Source organism: Balaenoptera acutorostrata, chromosome 14 (assembly GCF_949987535.1).
Source record: "Balaenoptera acutorostrata chromosome 14, mBalAcu1.1, whole genome shotgun sequence".
In the NCBI taxonomy this organism is placed as follows: Eukaryota; Metazoa; Chordata; class Mammalia; order Artiodactyla; family Balaenopteridae; genus Balaenoptera; species Balaenoptera acutorostrata.
The window spans coordinates 79,820,861-79,847,734 of record NC_080077.1 but is presented as its reverse complement, the minus strand read 5'-3'; the positions used below and the strand labels follow the sequence as shown (position 1 = coordinate 79,847,734).

Here is a 26,874-nt window from a genome sequence, read left to right as displayed (position 1 = left end):
TTAACATTTAGGCCACGCACCTATACTCTTTGACTTGGTTTTCTGCCCTTTAATGATCCAGTTTTCTCCTTCATCTCTTACATTTGGAGCAATAAGAAAAATGTCGTGTTGTGTTTTTACCCTTTCCGTAGCAGCATGCTTATTTCTGAAAGAGTCAGACTGCACTTCTGCATGCCCTTGGTTAGCACACTTAAACTGTCAAAGTGTTGAATTTAGTGAACTATTTACATTTTCATATTTTTCAGCATTAAATATAAGCATCCAAACTGCAAGCCACACCTTAAGTGTACAGTACCTTTTGCTACATGATCAGCTGCCAAGGAGTGCGACTGTTTTTGTCCCTTTAGCCATCTCTGTCCTTCCTGTGTCAGAGACAGCAGCAAGCAGCACCTTTTCAAGACAAAGGAAACTTAAGAGTTTCCTTCCTGCCTAGATTAAGTCTCAAGCTTCCGATTTTAAAAGACCAAAATGGAAGAAGGGAGCCCCAGCACCGTGCAGGAAGGTACAGCCATCCTGCGTGGGTATATTGAGCTGCACAATGCCATCCGGAATCTGGCCCTTTCTACTTATCCATGGGCAGCCTTCATCCTCAGGCTCACAACAAGGCTGCTGGACCTCCAAGCATTACATCTGTATTTCCAAGCAGGACCAATGGTGAAGAGAGAAGGCAAAAGTGCATTCCACCAGATTTTGCCTGCTACTAAAGCACTTTCCCAGAAGCCCCACCCAGTTACTTATATTTCCATTTCTTTGACCAGAATTAGCCTTAAGAGAGACTGAAAAATATACATTTTTTGTTGATCCGTTGTCATTCTGAACAAAACTGGGGTTCTGCTGATGAAAAATGAGGGAGAAATGGGTATGGAGTAAGCAAGTAGATATGTCTGCTTCAAGGATAATAAGCCTTTATAAAAATATCAAGTTAACCTTGACTGAATTTCAACTGAAACAATTAGGAAACTGGCACCATTTGTCTATAGCCTTAATTTCATAATCTAAGTTTTGAAGTAAAATTTTGCAGCATGTAAAGAAATATTATTTTTTTTTTTACTATTTAAATAAATATTTGGATACTTTGACTTTCTCAAGCCCAACTCAGAAATAGAAAAATAATCATAAGAAATATTTAATTCTAAAAGTGACCTACAAAAATACATGGGGATTTTCCTACCAGGAAAGTATTTCCTCTTCTGAAGGTCCCCTGCTGTATAAAATGGGATTAGGTATAAGAAGTAGTGATGGGACTACTGAAGCTGCCTCTAAGGGGTCCTTCAGTTCAGAAAGACCCAGTTCAGTTCAGAAAGACCCAGATAGAGAAAGACCCAGTTAGACAAACTGATAGCCTTCCATTGGATGTACAGAGCCGTCATGCTTGTGTACTGGGCTTCATTCAGTCTTCCTGGTAGGTGTTCAGGCAAAACACGTGGGCATTTTCCAGGTGAGTACGTTTCATCTGTGTTGGGGATTTTCCAGCGCTGGTGTGGTTCAGTCTAATTTGACAGTGAGAATGTAAAAATTACACCAAAATATAGTAGAAGGGTATCAGCTGTCATCTTAATTCCATTTATTTTAGTTTTTATTCAGCTTATGCACTATTTCGGAAAGCGTCTGAACATATGATTAGGCAGAGCAGGCAGCTGCCAGTGTGATAAAATTTGGGAACTACAGGAAAGACCTCCCCCACAGACATGCCATCTGAGTCACGTTGAGCGGGAGGGCTGCTAAGGGGTGTAAGTTAAATGTATACTGTTTCTAAATGGAGGAGTTAGTTTCAAGTTAATGTTCTATGAGATGTAAATACCTTGGAGCAAAAGAGTTTATCCAATTCATATTATGAGAATAGGCATTTGGGATAAAGGTGGAACCCAAGACAGATAAATTCTGGTAAAAGCAAAGTCCCAAACAATGTAGAGAAATGGGACACTACAGGGAACCCCAGCTCACCTGGAAGCAGAGCTAAACATGCCCAAAGTGAGATTCTCCAAGCAAATAGAAAGGGACCAAGACATTCTCTGCCTGCTTTATGCCCATAAAACTGCTGGAAGAGGGGCTTCCCTGGTGGCCAGTGGTTGAGAATCTGCCTGCCAATGAAGGGGACACGGGTTCGAGCCCTGGTCTGGGAGGGTCCCGCATGCCGCGTAGCGACTAGGCCCGTGAGCCACAACTACTGAGCCTGCGCGTCTGGAGCCTGTGCTCCGCAACGAGAGAGGCCGCGATAATGAGAGGCCCGCGCACCGCGATGAAGAGCGGCCCCCGCTCGCCGCAACTGGAGAAAGCCCTCGCACAGAAACGAAGACCCAACACAGCCATAAATAAGTAAATAAAAATTTTTAAAAATTTTTTAAAAAGAGGGGTATAGATAACAAGCAGTAAATATATTTTTTTAAAAAACTCCTGGAAGAAACATAGGCAGTGAGTGCCTTGACATTGGTCTTGGCAATTATTTTTTGGATTGACACCAAAAGCAAAAATCAACCTGGGGCTACTTCAAACTTTTAAAAAGCTTCAGCAAAGCAAAGAAAGTCAACAAAATGAAAAGGCAACCTACTGAATGGGAGAAAATGTTAGCAAATCATATACCTGTTAAGAGGTTAATATCCAAAATATATAAAGAACTCATATATCTCAATAGCAAAAAACCATCCAATTAAAAAATGGGCAGAGGAGCTGAATAGACATTTTCCAAAGAAGATGTACACATGGCCAATAGGTACATGAAAAGATTCCCAACATCACTAGTCATCAGGGAAATGCAAATTAAAACCACAATGAGATATCACCTTACACCTGTTGTTAGGATGGTTATTATCAAAAAGACAAGAAATAACAAATGATGGTGAAGATGTAGAGAAAAAGGGAACCCTTGTGCACCTGCTGGTGGGAATGAAAACTGGTGCAGCCACTATGGAAAACAGTATGGAGATCCCTCAAAAAATTAAAAATAGAACTACTGTATGATCCAACAATTCCACTTCTGAGTATTAGTGTTAACTAATTTGAAACACTAATTAGAAAAGATATATGCACCCCTGTGTCCATTGCAGCATTATTTATAACAGCCAAATAGCCAAGACATGGAAACAACCTAAATGTCGTCGATGGATGAATAGAGAAAAGGTGGGGTATATATAGACATGCACATATACATATATATACACACACACACATATATATATATGTAAAATGGACTGTTATTCAGCTGTAAAAAAGAATGGAGTCATTCCATTTGCAACACATGGACGGACCTTGAGGCGTTATGCTAAGTGAGGTAAGTCAAATAGTAAAAGATAATCACTGTGTGATCTCTCTTATATGTGAAACCAAAAAACAAACAACTGAGCTCCTGGATATGGAAAACAGATTGGGGGTTGCCTGAGGTGAGGGTAGGGGGCAAAATGGGTGAAGGGAGTCACAAGGTGCAGATTTCATTATAAAATTAATGTCATGGGGATGTAATGTACAACATGGTGACTATAGTTAATAATACTGTATTGCATGTTTGAAAGTGGCTAGGAGAGTCAATCAAAATATCACAAGAAAAAAATTTTGTAACTACGTAGGCTGATGGATTTTAAATGGACTTATTGTGATGATCATTTTGCAGCATATACAAATATTGAATCATTACATTGTACACATGAAACTAATATAATGTGATGTCAATTATACCTCAGTCAAGAAAAAGAAAGTATCAGTTATCTGTATATGTTTGGTTCTTTTATCAGACAACCTTGTTGAAGATAATTCCTCTGGGCTCTAAAAGAATGTTTCTTCATTTATGTGTTATTACAGTGGATAAATTTGTTGGAATGTTTCCAACATATTTCTTAATAAGCAAATGATAAAGCCAGTTTATATCTTTACATGCTTCCTGTATCCCCTCATGTTCTGCTTTCCATTGTGCACTTTTTAGGCCTTCCTTTGATTTATCTCACTTTCAGCCATCTAGGCCAAATAATTTCTATAAGAAACATCTGCATTTTTTCTCATGACCGTGTATCTGATTCCACACAATCTAATCTTCCTCCTCCCCAATTTGTGTAGTCTCAGGATGAGATCACATCTAGTCGCTTACAGGTCATAACCCTAACTGCTTTAGGACTGAGTTATACTTCGAAACATGTTCCTAAAATCCTACCACCAAAGATCCTTTTGTTATCATTGACAGGAGTATCAGGCATTGGAAGTCTTTGGTGAAACGTTGAATTCAACACACAAGATTTGTTGTGTGTTAGACTCTCTGCCGAGTATTCGCAGATTCATCTCAGTAACGAATTATAGCAGCACCGTAGAGAAAGGATTCAGAACTTTGTAAACCATAAGGAGAAAAAGTCATTCACCAAGATTGGAAGAGGAAATGTTCTCTTTTGTTCTCTCTCCCCCCACTCCAATCAAAGGAACGAGAAGATAGAAGGTGTTAAATGAGTATTTTACTTTTTGTTCAAAAATTTGATCTCTTTATTTGGCTTTTGCTGATCTGAGCTACAACCAGTATTTTTTAAAGGAGTTGTTTTTTTTGTTTAATTGGAGTACAGTTGCTTTACAATATTGTGCGACATTGTGTTAGTTTATACTGTAAAGCAAAGTGAATCAGCTATACATCATATACATATATCCCCTCTTTTTTGGATTTCCTTCTCATTTAGGTCACTGCAGAGCACTGAGTAGAGTTCCCTGTGCTATACAGTAGGTTCTCATTCGTTTGTTGTTTATCTGTAGGTGCAAGCCAGTTACGACGTGACACGCTATGAAAATATTTTCTCTGTGTTCTGGGTTCTGGAACAACTTCTTCGGAAGGAAACCGAAGAAGGCAACGCTTCAAGAATAGGGCATGAGGACCAAGAAATCAAGAAATTTCTTCAGAAGCATGATGAAACTATTTTGCAACTCTCTGATGCATTTCCTTTATTTACTTTTTATTTATGGAGACTGGGCACTCTCTTGAACTCAGTAGACATAGGAACTGTTGAAAATAACTCACTTCCTTAGCAATTTACCAAATATCAGAAGCATACTAAAGTTGAATATATGAAGATCTTGTGCTTAACAGATTTTCAAGAATATTTTTAAATGAGCATTTTAAATGCATCTCTAAATATAATCATTAATTCAATTTAATAGTCTTAAAGTGTGTAAAAGATTATGAGTCATATTTCTATACTAAAATCAGCCAGTTTCAGTTGAGAATGCCCTCCTTATTCTTATGGAACGATATCTTACAATATGTTACTCAAGAGTCTAGCTCTGTTATTCTCTAAAATGGACCATTAATTGTCTTTTATTAAAAAATTACATTTTAAAAGATTTTCATGTAATAGATGCTAAAAGGTAACAAGAGATCTTATGTTTTGTTACTTTATCAACATAGCATTTAAAATAAGTGGTTATAAATAAGATTTTTTTTAACTTTTCTTTCTTAAATAGTTTCACTTATATAATTTTCTATTGTCTTAGAGGGGACTCATGTAGAAGGAGAAAAGTTTTTAACATTTGTAAACCTAATGGCCTTTAATTTCATATAATCAACATATTTGTCAAGTCCTTTTGAAAGTACTAATTAGTTGTTAAAAATGTTCTGTTTGTTTTTCAACAAATTGTTTTTGATTCTGTTGATTATATAAAATATTCCTGTTGTTAAAATGTAGTTGTTATGTGTAATTAAGTCTAACATCTGTCTAGAAATATACTTTATATTTATTAAAAGTATATTTATACTTATGAATGTATTGGTTGAATTTTCCAGTCACACAATTTCATTGACTTTCATTCAATTATTAAAATCATAACCAACTAACTTAATGAGAACACATTATTTACTTTCCTATAGTGCAATTTAGGGCACAAATACAAATTTGCTTTATTAATTGTATGTAATATTGTTTATAAGTTAATTACCATTCCTGAATGTCATTGGTATTAAAAAGCAACTTATATAAAATCGTATCATTATCTGACACACATTAGTGGAGTTATTTCTAGCTTTCTATCACTAAAAAAGATAAAGCCTTTTTTAATAATACTGAAACAAAATGTATCAGTCAGCTATTGTTATGTAACAAAGAACCACAAAATCTTAGTGGTATACAGCAATAAGTGTTTCTTTCTCAGATGTCTGAGGGTCAGTTCACCTGGGCTCTGCTGGAAAACTCTCCTCTGTTGGCAGCTCCCACTGGGCAAGGTTCCTCTTTATAGATTGGGCTTTGTTCTCTTCCACATGTGCTTACCCTGGGCAAGAGCAAAAGGGCTAGGCTGAGAAATCACACACTGTTACTCCTGCCCACATGCCTGGGCCGAGTACTTCAAAGGGACAGGGAAGTACCCTCCACCTTGAGTGGGAAGACTTGCAAAGTTACATGTCAAAGGGTATGGATACACGAGAGGCTAAAGAGTTGGGGCAGATAATTTGCTCCACCGCACTTCCTAGTTGAACACACGAAGGATATTCCCGATCCTGAATTAGAAGGAATTTTTTCTATTATTTGATTCCTGGGAACACCTCTGAAGATTTGTACAAATTCACTACCCACAACATCACCCCATCATCTCTCTTCTGTAATGATTAGACAAGGTGGATGAATATACAAGCAACAGCAGTGGCCCTTTTTCCACTGCAGTCAGACAATGTAGTGACCCTAAGAATAATTCCAGTAATCTTCAAAGCTTCATGGTCTGAAAATTAGCCTAGAAAATGTATTTTTTACAGAAGAGACAAGATGTTGGGGTCATCATTAATGTACAATATGGAGATACATTTTATTTCTATTTGGTATTATGTTTATGTAAACACTTAACTTCAGTCATTTCTACAATACCTAACCCTTCATTATCCTGTGTTTAGGTCTATAACACTGTTAACTGTGAAGTGTATGTATTGGGCTGGCTGAAAAGTTGGCCCAACTAACTTCTTGGTGAACCCAATAGTATTGAGGTCTAAATTGCCTGCTGGTGAAAAAGATCAAATGAGACATTTGTATCTCTGTGTTTCAGTAAAATGGTGAAAGATAGAGATGAATGAATGAATGATTTAAGCTAGAATTAACAATAAGAATGGTGTAGCAATTAAGACTTGGGGGATAATGATAATGGAGATGTTCGCATTTAGGCAGCGATGAAATTGGATATAGGATAGGATGGGAAATAACGAGGACCATAGAACACTCCTAAAAATGGAGGAAATAATAAAAATGTTAAGTGCTCACACTCATATAGTATTCATTATATGTAATATACATATATATGTAATAAATAGATGCACTGATCTAAGCATTTTACATTTATTTACTCATTCGATTCCCCCAACAACCCTATGTGATAGGTAACATTGTTACCTCTGTTTTAGAGATGAGGAACTCAGGCAAACCAGGAAGGGAAGACTTGGGTTTCACCCCCAGGAATTCTGTCTTTGCAGTTGACTCTCCTAATCAGCTGTCCTGGCACTTCGTGAAACTTTCACAAATACCACTTCTTTGCGATTGTCATCGAAGCTTTATAAGCCCTCAACTACAACTCTTATAGCGTGGCGGTTCATTATTAGCTTATTTTGGATTCTTCAACCCATGCTGAGCAGCTGTCCTTTTCTGGATTGTAGCATTTTACCATAGTCGAGACTCTTTAGATATGTTATAGAGCATTTTCCAACAATAATGTTCTAAAAAGTGCAAAGCTCTCTCTAAAGGTGGGGTAGGTGGACTGTCAGGGTGCAGTGCTCAGCCCAGTGGTGGGAGGAAATAAATCTGATTATTTTGTTCTTGGATCTATAAATAGATGCAATTCCTTCACAACCTGTTGTACTGATTAATCATGTCTGTTGTCATCCTATAAATAAGGGCAGGATATTCCTAAAGAGGCAAGCAAAACAGCCTTTCATGTTTCCATATTTTTATGTACATTTGTAGATTTTTTTTAAAATACTGATGGCTCTGGTTTGTGATAATGTGGTTTCATTTATTCATCAACTATTAAGCACCAACTTTGTGCAAATGCATTATTTGTACATATGAAAAATAAGCATACTAAACTTTATCTTTTATCATGTTTATAAAACAGAAATTTCTTTAAACAGTCAATATAACAACCAAATAAAAAATCAGTTTGTATTTGCTGAAGGAGATTATTAGGGTGATGATATTTACCTAATATTGAAAAAAAAAGATATAGGATTTTTATTATTTTTGAAAGTCAATTTATTCTCTTAAAATTATTTATAGAATTGGACAGCACTAAATTTATCTGGCCAAAGAATGGGCTAGTCTTTTAAGAATTGTCTAAATATTATAGAATATGATTGACACATAGGAAATGACATTGGCCTCTTTATTTGTCTTTCATTTAATATGAAAGTGCTCTAAGTTGTTTTAAGAATCAACTACTAATAGGAAGTAAAGCTTGTAAAAAGAAAATATGAATCTAATATTCAAGACATCAAACTCCATTTTCTAATTCATAGGTGTACATTCTGAATTTGTAATATTTTCTTTTGATATTTTAATCTAATTTCTCTTGTAGCTGCTTAACTGGTTGGTGAACTTCTGTTGTATTTTAGTCCGTAGTTGTTAAGTGTTCCATAGCCAATCCATTTGAGCATCCAGATTTACAGTGATAACATTAACCTCAATTGTCTCTGATGTAAAGCAGTGGTTCTCAAATGTGGGCCCCAGGCCATCAGCATCAGCAACTCTTAGGAAGCTGTTAGAAATACATGTTCTATGGTCCCACACCAGACCAACTTTAGAATCAGAAAGGCTGGGGTAGAGCCCAGAAATCTGTGTTGCATCAAGCCCTCCACCAATGTTTAAGAACCACTGCCATGTATACGTATAACTGATTCACTTTGCTCTACAGCAGAAACTAACACAACATTGCAAAGCAACTATACTCCAATAAAAATTAAAAAATAGGAAGAACCACTGCCATAATCATTGTTTTTTACTGAACAGGAGGGCTTACCACATATAATATCATTCAGAAAGTAGAAATTCAGCCATCCCAAATTACTTTACTGAATTTTTAAACTTCCCCAGTGAGTACCTTAAAATTCCAAAGGAGGATTTGGGGAACCTAAATTATTCATGATTTACTTAAAATGAGTAGCAAATTTATAAACATATCAACCTTAATAGCACTTTAAAAATGAGCATCTTTACACTTAGCTTTTAGTTCCTTCACTAAAATAATTACTCTCTGTTGGCGGTATTTTTAAAAATTATTATAATCTGAGTTTAAGAGATATAAACAAATTACAGCTTTCTGCATTAGTCCTAGTATCGAGCAGGCAGAGAGATACAGGATGTTACTTTTAAGTCGAGATATTGGGCATCCCAAATAGTATCAGAATATTTCTCTTATGCCAGGAGTTCTGTTTTTATACATACAGTAAATATAGTTTAGTTATAAATATATGATTCTATTTCTCAACCCTAGAGACAAAATTCTATCTTCTTTCAATCCTGGAATATGGTGAGATGTAAATAAATAAATAATAAACAATGGCCTGTTCTTAACTCTCGTGCTTAATTTATTTTCAGCACTTTGAGACTTTACCATGTTACTGTAATCTCCAGAGTGACCTAAGGACAGCACCCCCGATGTGATGGGGGAACAGAACCATCACTCCTTTTAGCTTTAACGACTTGCTAAGACATTTTCATGAATGATTAATCACTTCAGGAACACTAGAAACACAAGACACTCCACCAGCATGGAAAAGGGTGCATTTGTTCTTCTTTCTCTTTCAAACTCACACTCGACCTCAACATTCATTTTGTAAAAAGAGATCCAAACCTCTTGAAACTAAGTCTATTGTTTGAAAAACAAAATATCCTTTCTTATATTTTACCTCGTGGTCCTGAAGTGTTGATAGCTAACTTGCATTGAGGACGGGGTGCAGGTCCTGGAACTACCCTGACGTGATCTTCCCCTCTGCGAGGACTCCAGAGCCAGGGCACTCTCCTGGGAGGAGTGACCACGGTCCATTAAAATGTGTGGTTTGTCCCCTTCCACGGTGGCTCGTGACCAAGAAGTGTAGCTCGCCACAGCTGGCGAGGCATCTCACCTCACAACTTGATAAAATCTAGGAGAGAGTTCCAGAGACTGGGCTGAGAAAATACAGCAACTCCGATTATACAACCAACAAACAAAAAAACAGAGCTAAAAGTTACTATAGAAATGTGAGGATGGAATCTCCGACTCCAAATGAATATACTGATATTATTTCCATGTGACAAGTTACAAATAATTTCTAAGGCTAGTATGAGCTTGGCTCATGACGTACTTTCCTTTTAATTAGAGCCTCTTCCATACATACTATCTAATCCATGTGCCTTTGCACCATCCCTTTATTAAGGCAGGTCGTAATACCCAGCGTTTAGTGACCCCCTGGTATGTGCTAGGCACTCCACTCAATTCTTGACATTTATTATTTTGCTTAATCCTTCTAACAACCTTATGAGGTAAGTATATTATCATCCCCAGTTGGATGAGGAAGCAAGCACAGAGCATGTAAGTAATTAGCTCATAATCACAAGGCTGGGGGAAAAAAAAAAAATCAGAGCCAAGATTCAAAGAGGCAACGAGCCACTGAGTCAAGAGCCTGCTTTCTGAGCGCTCAGCTGCCCTCAGCTGCCATGTGCTCTGCAAAAGTGGAAACTGAGTGTCCAGAATAAAGTCACCCTGACAGTAAAACTCCAGTGTGCACTCTTTTTAGGAGTTCATTTGAGACATAACACAGCATGTGCTTGTGATAATTACAGTGGTGGGCAATTTACACTCCATTAAGTAAAACTGGGATGATTGAAACATTCCTTTCTATTTGCAAGAATAAGAGAAGTTCAGAAAGACACCAGAGATATCCAATTGGTGACATTTATTTCAGTGAAATAGATATAGATTCTGCTCTAGTATCTGATCGTTTTGTAAGCCAGTATGAGTAACACTTTCCGAGGAAAAAGGAGGTTAAATCTTTCAGAATGCAAGGATCAAGATCAGACAACTGTATATGGATTACAGTTAATTCCTAAGTCTTAGACATGGAAATAAATAATACATGTGAAGCACAGTTTCTCTATATTGGCTCCAAAATCATACTTTTCTGTTGTAAGTGTAACGAAAAATATCTCTATTTCATGATTGAAATTGGTGAGTATGAGCCTGTTGACAGTATTTGACATTTCTAAACAATCCTATGAAGCAGAAAGAAAATGTCTTTATAACTCTATACATCACAGGAGAAAGATGTATAAATAAATAAATAATTTAAAGCATCTCAGTGACATGTTCCCCCAAAAAGTTTAGGCAGTTCTAGTTGACTCATTTTCCTTCTATCTGGGAAAAGAGATATGGGGACTTGGCTGGCGCTCTGCCTTGTCAATCAGCTCTCTCTGCACCCAGTTTCATCTGAGAGCTTTTCTATTTTTCCCACAGGGAGACAACAGTGAAGCCCAGAAAGGAACAGGCTGTGGAAGGCACAGATGCGGGAGAATGTGTTGTGGAGGGGATGGAAGAACAGAGAACAGAGGGCCATCACCGGCCCAGCCATCGTGTGACTTAGGACAAGTAATTTAATACTCTCAGTTTCCCCTTGTAATATAGAGCATCTGTGTTTCAGTTTTCAAGTGGAAAGAACAAAGAGTATCTGTATTTCTGCTTGGAAAATGTGTTTCTCTGAATGTATGCATAAATGATTACACTAAAATTGTTCAAGGTACCTACCCCCTATTACTAAATGTGACTGCCCAGCATTGGAAGTTTTGTCTCTTTTCTGTCCTCGTGGAAGTCTTCCCTCGATATGTATTTTTACACATGTAACAGGTTCTAGTACTCGGAGTTAAAAGATGAGGGTATCATTCTATCCCTGTCATATAAATAAAAACTCCATTTCTTCATTGTTAATTTTTTTTTTACAAGGACAATCTCACCACAGGATTGTGTGAATGAAATGGAATGATATCTGTGAAAACTACTTTGTGGACTCTACAGTTAAAATAACCATACTAAGAAGCGGATGAGCGAACACTTAGTGTTTATTACACACCAGGCACTTTACATGTACTTCCTCGTTCAACCCCCATAACAACTCTCTAACATAGGCCAGTACTATTATTTCTATTAGCCCCATTTTACAGATGAGGAAACAGGCACAGAGAGTTTAAGAGCTTTCCAGAGTCACACAGAATGTGACAGAGATCGTATTAAGCAAGTTTTCTTTATTCCTATCTATCTCCTTTTATTCCAAATGTTCTACATGAATTCTAAGTGGACTCATAGCTGAGCCGTAATGAAACTCCATCTCTGGCTGAATCTTTCCCATTATATTTATGATAATCAATAAATGTCAGCCATAATTTATGTGTGCTAGAAACTGCAACATGCTTTATTATATTCTGTAATTTAATTTGCTGACCTGCCGTAGACAAACCAGTCGTTCAGAAATCTAGAACCAGTGACATTCTGAAACAGTGGTAAATTTAGGAGACCTCTTCCTGCCAGCCAGGGACTCTGGCTTTCACATGCCTGCAGCCTAGACAGACAATTTTTTGTGTGTGGTTCACATGCCAGGCTTCCTGCACTGTCTCCTGATTGTCATTCTGATTTCCTATTGAATTTGGATCCTGCTCCTAAATGCGACCGGGAGAGGGGATGTTAGTTCCTCATCTTTTGGAAAGAACATCTTAATTTTCTTTTGTGAATTTCCTTGTCCCATTGTGTACAGTCTTTTTTAACACTAAAAAAAATCAAGATGCCTTTTTTTCTAGCTGAAAGGTGTTCGCACGACACAAGCTGAACCACTGGGAAACTCCCTAACATTTGAATCCTGTGCAGAATCACTGAAACCAGCTGTAGCTCATTTCTCACAGCCACAGTGCACTGATGAGATGGTTGGACACTTGAATAAATGAACAAATATGACAGGATTTTGTTTAGTATTTTCTATTGCTTTTATAATGTTTTCAGCATTTGATAATTCCTATTGCTTTTCGTGGTGGGAAAGAAGAACCAGGCGGCCAGTGCATTCCAGCACAGGTTGCTGCATTATTCTGCACTTTTGAAACTGCATGAGGGTCCTCCACTAGGACCTCTACTTCTTGCCAGCTCAAGAGAGGGAAGAAGGGTTTTACCAAAATGGGGACAAAAATAAGGAGTATGAAAGAAGGGCTTAGTTTACTTTACTTCACTTCTTACAATCACTGTTTACTTTGGCTGCTTTAAACCTTTAATCATTCAAAGAACAGATAATTCCTTTCTTGCTCCTGGATACTTCTGCGGATAGTACAAAGGGTAATTCATAGCTAGTGTTAATGTGCATTCAAAGAGATTATATGGAAAAATATTTTATCTCTATTTTCTTCTCAAAATGGGGCAAGGGAAGCATAGCAGTAAATGTGGCCAATTATGGCAGAATGATGGCAGGATTTATTAATAGTCTGAAGGACTCTCATCAAGTCATGCTGCTACTCAGAGGGACTATGGAAAATCCATTAGAATGTCAAAAGCATCTATTATAAAGACAGTGTTTACAAGTAGAGTACACTTCTGAACAGGCAATTACATAGCAAGAACTAGCTTTGATCCCCACTGGAAGAATATTCAACACGATTTGACTTTCACCAGATTCATTTTTGGATATAAAATTACTGGCATTCTGGCAATTGTGAAAATGATTAAGTGGGTAGAGATACTGATATACTCATCACTAACCTAGCACTAGAAAGTAAAATCTTAGCACGTGTTGAGAAACACAGTTTTGTTTGTTCATTTGTTTGTTTTGTTTGCAATCATCTAAGGTTAAATGCTGGTTGATGGGTTTGTTATGCAGAGGGTCACTATTGCCCACCTGGAGCTTTATAGGCACAGTGAAATGTCATTTATTGATACTAGCTACACACCTGAATGTAGCAGTAACGTCTTGTGTAAGTTGGCCTAGACTCTCCAGTTGGTCCCAGTATCAATGACAAGATGGCAATACAAGATTACTAAATCACTGGAATTGGATGTGCAGCCCCAGTTTAATATTTATTTTGTGAGAAATATTTATGAATTATTTCCCTACATTACTCAGAATGCACAAAGAGTCGATTATCAAAACCAAGACATTCTCAAGATTTTAGAAGAACCTAGGGGTAAGACGGGAAAAAAGACACAGATCAACTAGAGAATGGACTTGAGGACACGGGGAGGGGGAAGGGTAAGCTGTGACAAAGTGAGAGAGTGGCGTGGACATATACACACTACCAAATGTAAAATAGATAGCTAGTGGGAAGCAGCCGCATAGCACAGGGAGATCAGCTCGGTGCTTTGTGACCTCCTAGAGGGGTGGGATAGGGAGGGTGAGAGGGAGGGAGACACAAGAGGGAAGAGATATGGGAACATACGTATATGTATAACTGATTCACTTTGTTATAAAGCAGAAACTAACACACCATTGTAAAGCAATTATACTCCAATAAAGATGTTAAAAAAATAAATTAATTAAAAAAAAAATACCAAGACATTTTCACACAGGTTTACCTTTGCCCTGGGCACACTCCTCACGTCACACATCGCCCGTCCTCAAGTCTTCCAAGCACCCAGTCTAGGGGCACCTTATCTATGAGGTGGTCCCCCAGTGGGGTTGATCACTTCCTGCTCTGCCACCACTATGGCCCGTACTGAATTTTATCATAGGGTGTGCATATCTCTGTCCTACTGACAGAGACGGCGGCAGGTATCTTACATCTCCATTTCTCCATCTCTGGATGAGGACCGTGACCCATCTTCTGTGCCCTATACCCACCTGCTGAGTGTCCCTGGAGAAGATCACACGGGAAGACCTAATCGTGCTGCTTTATGTTCATTGTTACCAATTTCCGCGTAGCTGCACACTGAACCTCTTCTTTTTTTCTCAATTTGTACTCAACTCTCATCCTCAAGAACTTTCTCAAAGCACCTCTTCTTTCCTCAGAATTTTGACCAAATTCTCCCCATTTGCCCTCATTCTCAGCAAACAACTTTATCTTGTACTTTACATAGAAATTAGAAAAGAAAAAAGAAAAAAACAGGAATTCTCTTAAATTCCTGCTATCACACATAAGCCTGTCCATCTACAACCATCTTCTTCTCTTCATCAATTTTATAATAATAAAGTTATGTGGGCCTCCTCCTATCAAAGGGGATGAGGTTACTTACATTCTGTACCACGTTCTCTCTACGTCATTCTCTCTATGTCCTCTCTCCACTGTCTTTAAATTTTTCCAACTTTCCACACCGCAAACAAACAGCCTCCCAGTGTGCACATCTTCCTCTGACTCACACTCTATTTCTCACTAACTTAAATAGTTTTCTGTGTATCTACTATCATTTCCCTATCATCCTCATTCTCCTCAATTCACGGCAGGAAATACTACCTCTCTGATCGGGCTCTTGTGATGATGAAATGTGGTCGTCAGGTAAACGGCACAATAAAAGATTCTTATTATTCCCCACTGCTCTTTCAGGACAACCAGTTGAACAAGGATGGCCACTCCCCCCTGGAAACACTCTCCTTTCTGGACACGATGATCCATGCTCTTTGCGTGGTGTCCCCACCCCCCTGACACCTCTGTATCCTTCTCCCTTGTTGGCTTCTCTTCCTCCACCTGAGGAGTCACCGTGAAGGTCCTCAGGATTCTACTCTCAGGCCTTCTTTTCGCTTCATACAGTCTCTCTCTCTAGGAGAAATATTTGTCGCCATGGTTTTAGTGACCATAATTTTGCCCTAGGGGTCAGAGTGCCTAGTTGGAAACACCTGCATATCAACTAGCTTAAGCAGAAAAGGAATTTATTCATATTAGAATGCTCACAAAATCTGGAGGAGGGTGAGAGAGACAGTCTGTAAAGCTAATCCCAGAAATAGTACCCACGCTAGGAAGCTGTGTTAGTGAAAATGCTAGTGATACCTCTGAAGAATGGGGGAGCTCTGCCACGACGCTTCCCCCTACACAGCAAGCTCCTCACGTTTCTCATGTATGCATCCAAGTCTCTCAAAATCGTGTCTGATTAGGGGGTCCTAGGTCACACGTCTGCATCTGTCCTCACTCAGACAGCCAAGAGTCAACAAATGTGAGTTTTCTGATTCCTAGCTGGACAGGATTCATAATATAGAGATTATAAAAACTAGGGAGAGTATTCTAAGACATTAGGTGACCAAAAATGGCAAAGATCCACGGAAGTCCACTGACCCGACATTAATATCCTTCTTTCAAAATTAATCTTCCAAATAGCCACATGCCACCACCTATCCCATTGCAACTACCTATAAACAAATATATCATCACCTTCTCGAGAAGGAAGCAAGCGTTTCGTCAATCATAGTATCCATAGGACCAGTGATTTTCATGACAGTTGGCCCACTGATTTGTTTCTTTTACTGAAAAATGAGTTCTCAAAAAGGCAGAACTGTTGTGTGCAAAGTCTTAACACTAAATATGATATTTCATAAAGTCTGTGAATGGTGGTGCTGGAGGAAGGAGAATGAGCATGGATGCAAAAATAAATCCAAATTAAGCATTTATCCTACTAAGGACAAATTTCTATTCCATAATGGAAGCAGCCTTACATAATTAATTTACCACCCCAAACTGGATAGCTTCCCTGGGGTATAGAACCCTACTGGGGGCTTAGGATTGCTTCCTGATGCAGAAAAATCAGGTAATCAGCAGCTGTGGTGTCCAGGTCAGCCTTGTTGTGGGGAAATCCATCGAAATCCACCGTCCTTGGCACCATGGTCCCTTTATTCCTGAGTGTACTGGGCAGATTCTGGGGTGACTGGGAAGGGATCAGACTTTCATCCGTCAGGAAGGTCATTTTGTCCAACTGATTACTGAGAGCCTCTTCCACGGTGGGGACCTTTTACAGAGTATTCGCTTGGGATACATTTGAGAAATAAGTCCATAAATCTAACCCCAAACTTCCTTGTCACCAACACTTCAAGTTTCTTCCATCAAGTGCCAGACCAACTAGTCAAACTGTTGCTTATTACTCATGAGTCAGCGTAGAGCCAGCCTTCAGCCATATCTCTCTCTAAGCAGAACACAAAATATGCCACTTGAACTTCTGTATTTTGAGAGGATATTCCTTTTCTACTGTCTTTATGGCCACCTCTGAATGGGTTTAATGTGACAGCTGTCCAGTTCTGATTAGTGCCACCATGTGATGCCAAGTGAACTAGTCTCAGATTATTTCCTTCTCAATCTGTTTGTTATAGGACCTCCTCATGAGTTATGAAAGTAAGTTGATGGGGAATGATAGTAGAAAACCAGTGGGACACTGGGATTATGACATTACAAAAGTTCTCTCCTTGACCAAACTCTAGTCAGTCTCCTCTGATCCCTCTCTTTGACAAAGCCTCAACTTTGGCCAAAAGGACTGCAGACTCTGAGCGCAAATTATTTAGTTCATCACCTACACATACACACACATACACACACCCCACATTAAAAGACTTGAACAGCACTAGCATAAATTCTAACCACTCAAGGCTGCATTCCTAGGATGACCCTAACCCCCTAGGATGAAAGAAAACTCAAGGCTGCTCAAAGAATATACTGTGTGTTCTAGCCAATACCTCATCAGGTAGGCCTCTGACTTTCTTAGAGCATTTGCTAAAAAGAGCTTACAACTGTGAATCCTTCCCCCACTCCTTTGAGATATACAGGTATCTCCTTCAACTCAGGAATGTCTTCTCAAGGTCTTGAAAGTTCATTCCTTTGAAATGTAATCATCATTAGGAAGGACAGTGCCTCTGTCTCCAGGTCTCTGTGGTAGGAAAGCATCCTAACTTCAGTAATTGCCAGCTGACAGACACAGCTGGCCTCAATGCATTTATATTGACCAACCCTTTGCAATTTTTTCACTTCCCTGGCTCTGCTCAAGCCCCCTCCAGGCCCCTACCTCACTCCCTCATTCTGCTCTTCTGCCCAGTCACGTTTGTAAAAATTGAAATTGAGTTTAATTTACCCTGAACCCCCTTCCCTATTGCAATAATTATGCTGTATTATATAGTATATTGATTAAAAACTGTCTTTATCACTTTATTGTCCAGTTTTGTTTATTTTTTATTTGTCTTTTTGTGGCTACATTTGATGCCTTTTTTAAAATAAAAGAATAACTGACTTAATTTTTTTTTCTAGTTCTGTGAAAAATGCCATTGGTATTTTGATAGGGATTGCTCTCCAGTATACAAGTCCCTCTGGCCTTCAAAGCCAGACGTTCTGGGGGACTCATCTTCCTGGTGCAGGCCCCCCATGCTGGGGAGCTCAAACCCCTCACTCCTTGGGGAGAACCTCTGCAATTGTGATTATCTTACCATTATCCTTCTCTGGGGGCGTGGGTCTTGATTATATCGCATCTCCACCTCTCCTACTCATCTTGTTGTGGTTCCTTCTTTGTGTCTTTAGCTGTGGAAAATCTTTTCTGCTAGTCTCCAGGGTCATTCTCATAGATAGTTGCTCTGTAAATAGTTGTAATTTTGGTGTGCCCACGGGAGGGGGTAAGGTCAGGGACCCCCTACTCTGCCATCTTGGCCACACTTCAATTTCCAGCTACTTTTATTTTTGATTGACGAATCTGTTTATGCAACTTATTTGTCCTTCAGGACCTGCTTGAGGTCAAACATGTATATATGATTTCTAATTGATGGGTTATTGCTGGGCATAATCAGTTCTAGAGCTTGGACTATTAGGTAACACCAAGTTTATGAATGTAAGATCAGGTCATTTGGTGCTCTATTGCTAGTTGTTTAGTGCCTATCATGATCTTGTTTCTACCAGAAACCCAGAAACTGTTAATCAAAAGGAAAGAGTTACTGGCAAAGAGGTTGCAATTTTGCTTCAAAACCTTGGGTACCTATACTATGATTCTCCTATTGAGACTTGACACAGGCTTTATACAACGCACCTCCTCTGCCACAGATACTTTGGGCACAATCGGATTGGTTGTCACAGGGCCCATCGGAGGGTTGCTTTCATGGCGTGTGGTCCAACTAAAAAGCCTTCTCTTGCTGAGACTCCCTTAAAAAATGGCATCCTTGGGGCTTCCCTGGTGGCGCAGTGGTTAAGAATCTGCCTGTCAATGCAGGGGACACGGGTTCGAGACCTGGTCTGGGAAGATCCCGCATGCCGTGGAGCAACTGGGCCCGTGAGCCACAACTACTGAGCCTGCGCGTCTGGAGCCTGTGCTCCGCAACAAGAGAGGCCGCGATAGTGAGAGGCCCGCGCACCTCGATGAAGAGTGGCCCCCACTCGCCGCAACTAGAGAAAGCCCTCGCACAGAAACGAAGACCTAACACAGCCAAAAATAAAATATAAGTAAATAAATAAATTTTTTTTAAAAATGGCATCCTTGGAGTCCCTTGGCAAATCAATCAAGCAGCCAACACAAATGTGATGATAATTTTCTCCAATATCCATAGAAATTCACTGTACTTCTTTTTTAGAGAATTATGGGGCAAGGTACAGCAACTTGCCTTTCACTTCAAATAGTATATCGTACCATGTCCTATACCACAGGATAATCAGAAACTTTTCTAAGGTGGCAGACCTCTGTATTTCCATGGTATTTATTACCCAAACTTTAGCATGCATACAAAACTTGTCCACCCAAAATCTAGAGTACTTGCTTTCAAATTACTTTCCTTATGATTCTGTCAATATAGTGAACTTTGTTGATGCTCCCTGACATTGTGAGAAGATCAAGGTCCCCCTAGAATAAATTATGGTACAGAGGCATAGATGTAATGCAGTTCTGAAGACAAGATAGTAAAGATGTACTGTTGTTTGTACCAGGTGAAAGCAAACTGTTACTGTTGTTCTCTAGTTATTAGGATAGGAAAAGGTATTTACCATATCGATAGCTGCATTCCAAGTGCTATTCCAAGCCTGTTTTTTAAAATTTTCCTCATGAAATAAGACTGAATCTAAAACAGTAGTTGAAATTAGAATTAATACCTAATTAAATGTAGGAAAGTCTAGTGTCAACTACTACTTTGGTGGGAATATAAATCCCTATAATTCCACCTGAGATATGATAACACTTTGGTTTTTAATTTTAAAATTTAAATTTAAAGGCAAAGAATAGGTCCAGGAACTTCTACTTAGCCAGCCATAATAGAGTTTGCTCCATGAGTTATGAATCCAATCTGCAAATCATTCCAGTTACTGGTTATATTTATTCCAACTATCACAAGGAACTAGGGAAATAGCAACAGGATGTTTGCAAACCCACAGGGCCTACTTTCAAATATATTCGTGCCAAACCTCCCTTGCTATGGACTGAATGTTTGTGTCCCTCCCCAAATATCTATGTTGGAGCCCTAAACCCCACTGTGACAGTATTGGGAGGTGGAGCCTTTGGGAGGTAATTACGTTTAGATGAGTCTTGAAAGTGGGCTGACTCTACTAGCATCTTGGTCTTGAATATCCTAGCCTCCAGAACTGTGAGAAAAAATCTGTTGTTTAAGCCACCCAGCTGTGGTATTTTGTTATAGTAGACCAAGCTGACTGAGACATCCATTAATCACCTGACCCCCAATAAACCCAGCATTTTTAGTGAATTACAGAAGTGGCTCAGCCAGTAGTATAAACTCAAAGTTGGTGTCCAAAACTCAACAAAATGTCTGGGTATTTCTCTTCCTTTAGGGTTCTCCCAAATGCCTTCTTTTTGATCCTAGTGTCCGAATCTTTTCCATTCACCATGCTATTACTAAGGAGTCTGACAAAGAGGTGAATTCAAGCTAATCTGAATTTCAGCAACCCAGAGCATCAGGCCTGATGTTTTATTCTTAACTATGTCAATCTTGCTGTTGCAACAAATACTTTTGACAGACACAGCAAGTCCCTGATTCTCTTACATCTGCCTTGAGCCAAGAATTTAAAACTTTGATCTTATAATTTTCTGTCCCTAAGCTCCCCAGTACAGCTAGAAGCAGCCAGTCTTCCTTCTCTTCCTTGTAATCCTTAGTCCTCCCTACTCATTCTTTATCAACAGCTACATGTTTTTCCAAAGTCTTGTCTTCAATAGCCATTTCATTGTAGAGGATGATTTAAGTAACTTTTTTACTTGCTCTGCCATTAACCACCAGAGTTCCCAGTTCTGGACTAACTAGATCTTCAATGCCCGAAAGCTCAACCAGGTTAAATAACCCACTCACTGATTTCCATTTCTTTGAGGGCTTGTTGCCTTTCCTGGAATCAAATACCATATTGGTCAGGCTTGTAATTGCAAATATTGTAAAATATTCTGATTTATTTAAAGAGAAAATGGATTTTTAAAGGGAACTTATGAGCTAATGTAAATTAGGGAAGAGTCAGAGGATCAGATTCTGAAGCTACCCATCCAGGAGCAATGACTCTGCACCAAAGGGGCGCCTCTGGGAAAGATACCACGGCCGTGCCACTTGGGACTGATTGCCCTCAGGATTGGATGCCTGATGCTCCACTCCCTTCCTTTCCTCCACACCCAGAAAGAACCAAAGTCTCTGTCATTACATGTGCTAGAGTGTGTATTCTTCCTTTCATGGTCACCTCTTCATAATTCTAACTTTCTAATGCAAGTCTCAAGTGGGTTCAAATGACTGGAAAAATCTAAGTCGCATGCCTGCATCTAAAACTGCAAGAGGGTCTTGAATATAAATATTCTGTCCTCTGTCTTGTGAAGATAGATTAATAATATGAGAAGTTACCAAAATTGAGGGAAAATATTGGGGCATCACACATGATAAGTATTCACTACATGGGCCATATGTTATCATATGATGTCACCTAAAATGACATCATCAATTCTGTGGTAGCCATTACTAGCACTCACAAAAAAATTTATGGATCTCTTCCTCTTCCTAGAAAATAATTGGAAACTGTAGCAGTGGTCATATAACTTGCCTTGGCTGATGTAATGTAAATGGAAGTGACAAGTGTCATGTCAGGACAGGACATATTTGAGCTGATATGCCTTCTATGTGCTCTCTTGCCTTGCCATGATCAACGCTGAAGCCCCCAAAAGAGGTGGCAGCATCATAACAAAGTAAGGCTTCAATTAGCCTGGGTGTCTAAATGATCTGAAAAAGCTCCCTTCTTGATCTACAATGGACGTGTAGCAAAAGCAAGAAATAAAACTTGTTCTAATTTCCTGAAATGTTGCTGTGACATAATCCAGCCCATGCTGATTGACAGAAGCCCAGACCTCTCTTCTGACTGCATCTTTTATACTATACATAGCTAACAGCTTGCAAGTCATGACACAGGGCTATCGTATAACACTTCAAATTCAACATGTCCAAAACAGAACTCATGAACTCTTCCATAAATTATTCTTCCTCCAGTGTTTCCCACCTCAATAAATCCTCCAACAACTGTATGTTTGCTCAATTTAAAAACTGAAGAATCTTTCCTGATTCTCCCTATTTCCTATTACTCACATGCTGTCAATGTCCAAGTGCTATGGTTTTTCACTTCCTCTATGTTTCTCTTGTCCTGGACCCTACTTCCAATAGCCTAGTCCAAAAAAACCCCCTCATCTCTTACATAATTTAATGAAATAGCCTCATACCTAGTTACCCCCCATTTATCACTGCCTTACAAGCCAGCCTCCATGCTACAGCCAACATGGTTCTTTTGGTGATTTGTTTAGTTTTAAGTATAGATTTAAAACCTCTTCATTAAAACCCACCAATGGCTTCTGATTTCTCTTAGTGTAAGTTGAAATTCCTGACTGAGAGCTTTAAGGTTCTACATGGTCTAGCCTTTTACTCATCAGATCTTCATACTGGTCTCTGGAAGTGCTGACTGGCATTCAGTTCTTAAGATCTGCTATCCTTTTCCTCACCTCAGAGCTTCTGTTCTGCTGTCGTGTCCTTTATCCATAGCCACTTCCCCAGCCACCCAGTACATCCACTACTACCACCACCACCTCTATCTTATGACATCACTCAGTCTCTAATGCCAGTGCATCCTCCACATCTCTGTTTAATGCTGTTGCCTCAGGAAACAAGTCTTCATCCTTGGTCCTCTGGACCAGTTATATGCTCCCAAAGTAGTTCATACTTAATGTTCACTCATGCGGTCCTTTTGTTATATCTTATCTTTGTTTTCTCAAAATAGTCTTTACATTCCATGATGAAGAAAACATTGGCTAGTTTGCCATTGTTTCTTCAATGTCTAACACGACAAAGGCCATCAATAGTATTGTTCTGAATGAGGGTCTGTCGTTGAATAAATGAATGACACTTAGAAGATGCTTTTACAGCTTTAGCATCTTCCAGTTTTTCAGGTGTTCTACCTACTTAAGTCTATGTCCCGCTATTTTTTTTAAAAAGGAAGGAAATTCTTTTTTTTTTAATAAATGTATTTATTTCTTTATTTTTGGCTGCGTTGGGTCTTCATCACCGCACGCGGTCGTTCTCTAGTTGCGGCGAGCGGGGGCTACTCTTTGTTGCGGTGCGCAGGCTTCTCATTGCGGTGGCTTCTCTTGCTGTGGAGCACGAGCTCTAGGCATGCAGGCTTCAGTAGTTGTGGCATGCGTGCTCTAGAGTGCAGGCTCAGTAGTTGTGGCACATGGGCTTAGTTGCTCCACGGCATATGGGATCTTCCCGGACCAGGGATTGAACCTGTGTCCCCTGCATTGGCAGGCGGACTCCTAACCACTGTGCCACCAGGGAAGCCCATATCCAGCTATTTTTTAACTTCATAGTTTTAAAAATTACCGTTGTTTGTTGTTTACATGATGTTGTTTGCCCATCTGTTCTTTATTTTGTTTTATTTTTCTACTTATGTCCAGCTTACTGCTAGCATGGAATCATTTTAGTTTCAATTTTCTAAACTATTTGGAAACCAGGGGTTGGCTTCTTTAATTCTCATAGCTCATGCACAGAATTTTGACAATTTTTTGGATTCAAGCTTTTGCAGAAACCATTAAATGTCCTTCATATCTGGGGAGGTAGAGAAAATTCTGATACTTTGATTTTTTTTTTCTCCTCCAAATTAAAGAAAGCCTATTTTAGAATAAAAATAGCCGTAGCTTGATCCGTGTGAATGCCCTAACCCCTACATCCAGAAAGCATTTTAGCCAGTCACTCAAATATTCAAACCTAGATTTGAAATAACATCTCTCTGAAAATCGTTTTTAGAATTTAATAGGACTAATATCTTGTTAACAAGAACTCTGTTGTTTAAATATATTCCAGCTACATAATCTTTTTATATAACAATCTAAGTAATGAGATAGGAAGAACGGATAAATTTTCACATAGATTAAGTCAGTTGCAAATGTATCTGAAGCATAATCCATTGGTGGGATGTAGGAGGGATGTTTAAAAGCCCATTTAAAGAGTAATTTACGAGTCTTCCAGGATATTTAGTCTCTAATCAATAAATCGTGAGCCAGTGGGGCTTCTTAATGAGCATCGTGTCTGTGATAGCTAGCAGCAATTTGGCAGGTCCTGCAGCTGATTTTTTCAAGTGAATCCAAATCTTCCACAGACCTCTCTTACCTTCCAACACAGTGTTTCTCTAGGGGTGCATGGCAGCTGTCATAATGTTTTCCTCCATACCGTGTTAAAGAATGGAGAAAACTGCTATACAAATGCCAATTTAGGGGCCTTTTAATGGATTTTCTCTTGAAGCTGCCTGGATATTGTTCAGAGAAATAAAGAAATAACAAGCTTCTCAGCAAACATCAAGGGGGAGGAGTTAAAAATGCAGTTGCAGTGTGGTCTTTAGCCACATTTTTACAGAACACTTTAGTGTAATTGAAGTATTATCTGCAACGATTTTTTCTATATGAAGAGATTTTTAGAGGACACATAACTTTTAGGTGCAAGTATGAGTTAGAAACTACTTAGACTTCTACTGTGGACAAGACTATTTGTCTACCATCATGAGTAGGTCAAAGATCCTTTTAAGGATTTTATTCCAAGTAGAGAGGTTTACAGCCTGGCAGGTTCCAAAATAGTACAATTATAATCTGAAACCTCTGAAAAATCTCTCTTGTAGTGAAATTTAGAGGAAATTTAAAACCTCCACACTATCACTGCAAGGGACCTGGGTTCGATCCCTGGTTGGGGAACTGAGATCCCACAAGCCGTGCGGTACAGCCAAAAATAAATAAATAAAACCTCATCAGTACATCTGCTTTGCTTATCATGGTTCACACTCAGGGAAGATCCACTTTATGTTTTCTTCTGTTGAGAGTTCTCGGATGTGTGTCATTATGCCCAGGAGACACGAAATCTTCTGAAGTCAGGACATATGCATCAATGTCTATATTTACCATGTCTTTGAATCTTTGACATCTGTACCCTTGCTGATCCTGGAGAGACTGTCCCTGGCAGGGCTAGCCAATTCCTAAAGGTAGGGAACTACTGGGCTGAGAGCACAGCATTCATATGCAAACCATCCAATCCAAAGCCCATACCCCAATGCTCCTGTAGGGGCTTTCACAGACCTCTTACATTCTGGGTACTCTCCACCTGCCCTAATCACTCCAGGGCCAGGTGCCAGACAACTAGGGACAGTCCCTAGACCCCAGAGCCTGCTGAAATGATCCAAATTAACCAATCCTGAACATGCTTGCACTTGCCCATACTGTCCTATGGAAACCACAGGAAAGGCTATCGTCCTTGTGTTCCCTGCTCCCTCAGCCTCCTACCTAACCCCACGGCTTCCACACGTGGCCCCTCATGGGACGGCACGTCCCTCTCCTCTTGGCATCTGTGACTTTAATGATCTGTCTTTTCAAGAACAATCATCCTCTGATCTGTTGGCCTCCTCACACCTGAATAATAACAAACCCTACGTTTTAAAATAATATCCTACGTTGCACAGTATTCCCGGGGATGCTAATGGTCATTCATTTGGTCCAAGCGGGTGTCTCCTTTCTAGGTGATTTGAAAGGTGTCAACAAGTTTTCTAAATCAAAACTACCTGAGCCCAACCTGCTCAAATATATACTAGTCGTTTTAACTAGGTTAAGGAATGACATTGTTTGAGAGTGGTAATGTAGTCATTTTTCTTTAGCCGTATCTCATGAGAAAGTGATCTTAACTCTTAGGCACCTAGCAGAGCACAAGATGTAAAGAGGGGGCTGTAATGTGTGGATTTACGTAAGAGAGAGGAAGGTGGAGATATCCAGGCGTGCGAGCCCTGAGCAGCCAGGAGACTAGCTGCAGAAGGGATGAGCAACAAAAAAGAGGCAGCAGGAGCTCCAGGTAAATGTCAACAGTTTCACAATTTTAGATAAGGCCCAACCTTGGCATTAGGTTATCTTCAGACACTTCTTCATTCACAATTGGATATTTTTCTACAATCATTCTTTTTTTTAATAACACAACCATCTGTTTTTCTTAGGAGAGATAATGTACCATTAGTACATTTTAATTTGCTAATCCAATGTGCCTTGCCCACACTCAAAGGAAACAAATGTAAAGTAGAAAATGTCTTAGATGTTTGCAGCCAATTAAGTTGACTGCACTCTTTTCCCCATGAGGGCCCGGTGTGCAATGTCTGCAAACGGCAGCCTCCTGGGTATAGTGTACACAGCCTATTGCCTGTATGGGTTGCCCTAAGGGACCTTGGAGACAGCTCTTTCCAGTGGACATTCAGGACTGACATGCTGTCCCTAATCTAGGCTCCAGACAGGTATGCGTGGTGCCTTTGGAAAGCCCAGGGCACAGTGGCCAGGGTCCACATTGGCCAAGTCATAATGTCCATCCACATCAAGCTGCAGAACAAGGAGCATGTGATTGAGGCCCTCCGCAGGGCCAAGTTCAAGTTTCCTGGCCGCCAGAAGATCCACATCTCCAAGAAGTGGGGATTTACTAAGTTTAATGAAGACGAGTTTGAAAACATGGTGGGAGAAAAGCGGCTCATCCAGGAT

The 26,874-nt window shown here is 39.4% G+C and overlaps 1 protein-coding gene and 1 non-coding gene across 2 annotated transcripts in view; both read left to right on the top strand.

The window, feature by feature from the left end:
• The window catches only part of MEI4 (meiotic double-stranded break formation protein 4), a 219,838-nt gene extending 214,187 nt beyond the window's left edge, over positions 1–5,651 (top strand). Inside the window, exon 5 of the mRNA XM_007167979.2 lies at positions 4,720–5,651. Within this exon, the coding sequence (XP_007168041.2) occupies positions 4,720–4,989 (270 nt within the window). The 3' untranslated portion in view covers positions 4,990–5,651. The remainder of the gene's footprint in view (positions 1–4,719) is intronic.
• A 20,793-nt stretch (positions 5,652–26,444) lies between these two features.
• Positions 26,445–26,581, top strand: LOC114236098 (small nucleolar RNA SNORA70). Its single transcript, XR_003622126.1, has one exon. It is a non-coding gene; the product is annotated as a small nucleolar RNA SNORA70 (small nucleolar RNA).
• The last annotated feature ends 293 nt before the right edge of the window (positions 26,582–26,874 follow it).